This window comes from Anguilla rostrata, chromosome 1, assembly GCF_018555375.3.
Source record: "Anguilla rostrata isolate EN2019 chromosome 1, ASM1855537v3, whole genome shotgun sequence".
NCBI classification, from domain to species: Eukaryota; Metazoa; Chordata; class Actinopteri; order Anguilliformes; family Anguillidae; genus Anguilla; species Anguilla rostrata.
Window position 1 is genome coordinate 20,593,476 of NC_057933.1, and position 6,827 is coordinate 20,600,302.

Genomic DNA, 6,827 nt, shown 5'->3' on the forward strand with positions numbered 1-6,827 from the left:
TCACTCCGACATTATTGTGACTACATAACTATTCCTATTACCCCACTGTCTTTGTTTCTTAAGCCTTCTCAATTTAATCCCTGTCCAGGAATTTTCTGAATGCTTTTATGTTAATCTGTTAAACAAGATGGGACCTGTAGCAAACGCATAACAACACTTAATCGACAAACAGTCGCATTAAGTTGGCTTTCTCCACCACAGCTTGCATTTGTATTCACAAACACAAAGGCTCAAACTCTGCTTCCAAAAGAACTATATCTTGCAGATGTTTGTGATATATCAGCCATTTAAAACATCTGCAACAAAACTAAAATACTCAGCATTCATTTGTTGTAGCACAGGAAATTCTGTTACATGAACATGCCAGGACATAGTGAAGAACACACAAATCTATGTGGCATGATCACAAGCCTTTGCTGAGACTGGCAAACACTGTGCAGGGTTAATACATAAACCATGTGACAGTTACTCGCGATGGGAAAAGCATAACTTTTTTATAGTCAACTGGAAACAAAAAGAAAAAGGAAGAAAAAAAAGATTGAGCCACTGGTGTCAAGTGTACAGCTGCTTGAATGAAAAAAGCACAATTCAGCCAACTTCCGTTCCCACTTGTTGCTTCATGAAATATTGTTAAAGGCACAGGGCTCCAAAAAAAAAAAGCAGTCTCTGAAAGCTAGAGCAATGACAATGTAATCTTCAGCATAAAAGCAGATTAACTAATGAACTAATGGCATTTTTTAAAAATCACAGCAAGTACCTTAACACACTAACTTGAAACTCCCTTTTATGCTGGTTTCAAACCTCCTAAAAAGCGTGCACCCGCAGAAACCCGGAAGTCAGCCTATTGATTGTAAAAACATTGTAAAATGACTGATTATGTAACTTTAAATGACACTTGTGAAAATTGTTTTACATACCAAGATACAAATCTTTTTCTTTTCTTTTTTTGGTTTAGCAAGCGCTACAAGTTAACTCATAGTAATTTAGATAGGTGTAACAGTGGCTACTGTTCTTCTTATTCCAAGCCAAAGGGAGAGGAAACAGCTGGCAGAAACCATTGAATTCAGCATATCAACAACAACTGAGAACTTCAACAACAGCTGTGAAAGCAGCCCAAGCATTTATGCCCGTCAGAGTCATTTCAGAGGGTACGAAAGAACTGGCAAAGGAAAATCCTCTTTCTGAAAAAAGTAAAGGAAGAACACATCTCACAATTTAGCTATAGGTGGCATGGCTTTAATGTAAGAAACAAAAATTATTTAAAATATGTATACTTCGGCTTTCCCTGACATGCCACAGCCATGATTCAAGAAGCAGTACATTACAAATCAACCAGTACAAGCCAAACTAAAGCTGGAATGCCGTCAGTCCAATCTGAAAGGCTTCATTTTTAGCTGACGTATAGGTCAAACTCCAGATCAATAGCCATAGAAAAATAAACATTTTGTAACCCAATTCCAAAGTATTAGGTCTGGCAACAAAGCAGAGTTCAGTATTACTCAAACTCTTGACTGGAATCAACTGTGTGCATAAGGATAATCCTGATTGCACCCTCATCCCTGACACAATTCGGTTTCAGAATGGACCAGTGACTGTTGCTACATTACAAAAACACTGGGATTTTTATTTGTGTGGGGATTGTCTTGACTGCAAATTAAGAGCATGCATTACTCATCTTAACAAAAATCTCTTGCTCTTGCAAAAAAAAAAAATGGCTTTCAACTTGAAGGCCACACCTCAAACCACAGTGCACATGGCATGCTAGAATCTGAATCCCTGGAGTATTCCTGCATTTTAAAGAATTTTAAGAGTATATCCCTGCGATTTCTGCACATTGCTGTTGAATTCACCATGCTCTCATTCTGCGCTGTCAAAGTTCCATGTGTTGGAAAGCACAAGGTTTCAGATTTCTCCTTTTCCTCATGGGTCAGCACACTGACAGGGCACAATTCTCCCAACTCAGTTCAAGGCTGTATTCCAGGGACTTCTGTCATGACTATGACTTGCCCTTCATGACCGTTGATTGCACCGTGTAGCAAATAATTCCCAATAGCAGACTGGAGTCTTACCTGCAGTGCATTTCCAACCATCTATGAGGGTCTCACAAAAGAACTTCCACATACACTGTTCTTTCACTTCTTTCCTGCTACTGTGTAACCAATTTAGACAAAGGTTCTTTTCCTTAAGTAGCTTTAAAATGAGCACATACACTATGCAAGGATATCCTACCTGACATCACTTTTAATCCAATTCAGGTGTTGTCATGTTTTTCTCCAGTCCCATGAGTCGTAATTACAAAGGCACAACATGAAAATGTCATGACTCAGCACCTGGTCATAGACAGAATTCCTCTAGGAGTTTGTAGACAAAAACTGAGACTTAATTTTCCAGATTGAAACAAAATGGGTTTTTTGTTCAGAAGGAGAAAGAAAACACTTAAAATGGCTAGTTTAATAAGATTTGTTACAATTACATTATATTGTTCTGTACAGGTTTTTATTTCTTTAAATCAGCATCGCAATAGAACAAAACCATAAAACAAAAACATGAATTTATAATTTAATTACAGAGGAGCAGGACTGTCCAACTGCTCGTTGGAAGTCAAACCTGCCTAAATTCAATTTGTCATATGAAAGCTCACACCTTAAGGACCAATGTAATGGATCAAAGTGCTTTGGGTGGGACAATATGTTACGGAAAATATACGATCAATAAAAACTGTTCCTTTGAGTCAAAGAACACCTGTACTAAACACCAATCCAGGTTAGACCCCAGGTTCAAGAAGTGTAGCAATATCTGCGTCCCTCTATTTATGTTCATCAATTACTTTAGTGGTGCACCACTGGGAACAAAGCAGGGAAATTTCAGGATACACTGACAATTGTTCATATTAATGAGGTGCATTATGAATGCTTACCAACTCGCTGAAACATCATCTGTAAAAATAGATTCATAAAAAAACTGTGGCAAAGGGACCATCACAATATCACTCCATGTTAATATGGCTGGAACCTTAATGTGAATGAAACAGTACTGAAGTTGAGCATTTTTTGTAGTACTTTGTACAGTATTGACAGTAATACTTCACAACTTTGACAGATCTGTCTTCAAACTTTTTCAATACACAGTGGCTTTCCAAATAAGCTTAGCACACAAGATCTTGGCCTTTTGATTCAATTTCCAGAGAAAATATTCTAAGAAAGTTTAGATATACCTTATGGCTTCCTAAGCACCCACCCAAGGCCTTCAATGATATCATTCTTTAGGCTGGTGTATGGTAGCTATAAGGCATGAGCATAAGAACAAAAGGAAAAAAGATGATCTGAAAATCCCTGCACCACCAAGAGAAATTATACAAAAATGGGCATCATCTGCAGTAAAAGGTCTAAGTCGCTTATGGAATATATCTCCAGTCAAGATAATTATTAAAAGAATGTTTCAAGCGTACTACAGAGCAAAAGCAAACTAAAGACAGCCAACCAAATCTGGACTGCTTAAAGAAAAATGATTAATTATAGGGGTCATCATAGTCAAAAGAAAGGGAAATATAATCAAACTTCTCTTTATTATATACTCTTCTGAGAAGCCATGTTATTTGTTAATTGCCTTTTTCTGCTTGTTCTAATCAGTCATTCAATCATTAAGACTTGTAATTTGAAGTTAGCCAAGTCAGCCCCTCGTATAGTCCATCACCGGTAGTGGCACAGGAGGGCTGCACATACCAATTCCTATCTCTGATGCGGGTCAACCCCAATTTTTCCTGGATTTCGTGTGGCTTCATAGCATCGGGCAGGTCTTGTTTATTGGCAAAAATCAAGATGATGGCATCTCTCATCTCCCGGTCATTAATGATGCGGTGCAGCTCTTGTCTTGCTTCGTCTATCCGATCTCTATCCGCACAATCCACCACGAAGATTAACCCCTGGGTCCCCGTATAGTAGTGCCGCCATAGGGGCCGGATCTTATCCTGCCCCCCGACATCCCACACGTTGAATTTCACGTTTTTATAGGAGACAGTTTCCACGTTGAAGCCAACGGTAGGAATTGTGGTGACAGACTGTCCCAGTTTCAGTTTATAAAGGATGGTGGTTTTGCCGGCGGCATCAAGTCCAAGCATCAATATTCTCATCTCCTTGTTTCCAAAGATTTTTGACAGCATTTTCCCCATCTTGTAAATAGTGCATAAATATCCACGTCCTTTGAGAAAAGTGGGGTTGTCCTTGTTTTCCTTTCTTTTCACGTTCTTCCACACGCCAACAGTGCAATGTCTTGCTTAAAGCAAACCGTTCACTATTTCACGAAACCGTGCCGGCAAATGACAATCAATATTCCAAACAAATGAAACAACCTAACTAGCTATCAGCGGAGATGTGCACTAAGCCATGTGGTATCGTCTGTTCGATAGTTCACTGACAAATATGTAGACAGCTATGATAGCTGGCTAACGTTACAACACAAACTCTGACTTTTGCAAACGAATGTAGGTTTCCAGCAATGTGGCATGGAATCATTTAAAAGTTGTAAGAACGTCAGAATGTCGTATGTTTTATTTAAATTTGCCAGTCATAAGACGAAGGTTTCACACAAAAAATCCAGTTGCTGAAATCGCGAAGAAACGAGGTGTGGAAGATGGCTAGCAATCCAGTTAGCCTAAATTATTTCAAATCCAAGCGGAGTGCCCCGATATCCACACAAACTGTTTGGCCCTGCCCTCAGATATTCTCCAGAAGTCTTTAACGATCTATAAACAAACTAATACGAAGTCGAAATGGCTCCTGGTTGTTTTAATTGAACTTGGAAGCATAAAAGAAAGAGTGCTTTGGTTGAAAAAAAATGCAAGGATTCCGAACAGGCCCTCTAGAAAGCCTGCGGTACTTCTGACTTCCTCCTGGTCTGCGTCCGATTCGAGGTCTCTTCTCGCGTCCTTGTTTCGATCAGCAAATGCCGGCGCGGTGGTTGCGATTTTCAGCGGCTCCTTGGTACAACCTCGTGCCGAGTCACATTCACTTTTATTGGAAATGAAAACGCCTGAACCTCCGTAATTCCAAAGGTCATTGATTCAGTCGAGAGCTTCTTCTCTTCTCCCTGTAACACAAGAGCGGTTCAGAAAAGGGAGGGGTATCAAAAAAAGCACACAACTTTAAGTGCCCCCACCTCTATAATCAGTGTACTACGTACAATTTTGATTAGTTCCACTGCACGCATTTCAATATTTCTGTATCGTTAGGCCTTCTGTTTACAAAAATATCCAGTTACCTGCCGGTGGCCCCCCGTTCCCCTGGTATATCCACCCCGCTCTTGCCTCTCTTTTTTCAGTCGCTGAGTTGCAGCGGCTCTGTGCTACCGGAAAAGGTGCGGACCTAGATCACCCGCCACTTCCTCTCGATCGCCTGATAGTCTGAGGCGCTATTTTTTTCTGTGTAGCCAGTTGGCATGCGCACAGTGGTTCACCGAGCACTAAGCTCGGAAGAGTAGGAAGTTGACGCCATTTTGGCTCTCTTATTTATTTTCAGTCACGTTAATTATGAATTAACTAAAACTAAAATGGTGGAAGATGGGGAAACATAATTTAATATATTCGCGTCTGCTTCCAAATTACGAGTTATCAGTATTCATAAATGTTCCTGTCTTAAAACGCAAGAGGAACTCCGGCTTCTAACAACAGCAAAGACCACCAGTGTGTATCTGAACGTCACTGTACATGAAGAGGTGGTTCGTTATGACGTCGGTACTTTCTAAGTGGGCGCTCTGTAAGATTTCAAATAATGCCGCATACTTTGAGCTGCATAAATAATTGATGGGAGGTTCGACCTCTCTGAGGACAAGTTTTCATTCTTATCAGGGTGAGATCCCGCCCTTTTACTATAATAAACAACCCGAATAAAAATAGTTCGTGTGCATGAAAAATTGCTGCGTGGAAACAGAGTCGAGCTATTAAAACCCGTCACGATTTTAAAAATAGGCTGATATAACATGCCAAGGAACAATTAACTCTTTAAGGTGTAAAATCACTAATATGTGATCAGAATGTTCTAAGCTGAACATTCTAATGCTGATGTAACAGTCACTACTAGTAATTGAAAGCAATGGAGTTCTAGAACCCTGACTGAAAAACATTCCGAAGACCTATTCTTCAAAGGGTTAAAGTACAGAAGTTACAAAGTGAAAGACTCATTGTAGGCTAATAAGCTGTTATGGTTAAAGTAATTGAATACCTCCGCAGTCCCCTTCATTATTAGCTAACTAGTACCGCTGAATTAGGAAAGCAAAATAGTTATTCATCTATGTACTTTTGCAAGACAAAAAAATAACACAGTTGAATGTAATCTACTTTATTTTTACAGCAGTGCCACAAATGCATTTTTATGTGAACACATGCATTAGATTGACTGGCATTTCAGGAAGGTTGTCATAGCCCAATTGTATGGTTAAATCTGTGTAAAAATAATTTGTATCTCATAGTATACTCATTATTATGTATTGATTTACCTCAAACTGCATGGGTGTCAGTGGACATCACATGGAAAAAAACAATCTGGATAGTGCTGCCTGCAACTTTTTAATTGGTAAATTCAAGGAAAAATATTTTACTTTCCCCTTGTTATGAAGTTAAGTGCACAATTCTGTAACTATTTGAACCTACTGTGGATTCCTTCAGTGGACCCAAGAAGTACAATATTTTAGCCACTCATTTTTATAGGACCAGATAAGAAAGCATTGTTTTGCCATCCAGCTAATTCATATACATACTACAACTGACATTTACAAACATAGTTCATTTTCATTATATTTTAGGTTTCAACTCAAGCAGATCAAAAGAAACATTT

General features: G+C 39.1%; 1 protein-coding gene across 2 annotated transcripts; it reads right to left on the bottom strand.

Annotated features, from left to right (window-relative positions):
• Nucleotides 1–2,433: 2,433 nt before the first annotated feature.
• Nucleotides 2,434–5,459, bottom strand: arf6b (ADP-ribosylation factor 6b). Of its 2 annotated transcripts, none has more exons than XM_064329255.1 (2): nt 5,257–5,459; nt 2,434–5,085 (listed from the first exon to the last, which is right to left on the bottom strand). In XM_064329255.1, the coding sequence occupies exon 2, from the start codon at nt 4,166–4,168 to the stop codon at nt 3,641–3,643; it is 528 nt and encodes a 175-aa protein (XP_064185325.1). In that variant the 5' UTR covers nt 4,169–5,085; nt 5,257–5,459; the 3' UTR covers nt 2,434–3,640. The 2 variants fall into 2 exon arrangements, with proteins under 2 accessions (XP_064185325.1, XP_064185334.1); XM_064329264.1 differs by having other exon boundaries at nt 5,179–5,459.
• Nucleotides 5,460–6,827: the final 1,368 nt, after the last annotated feature.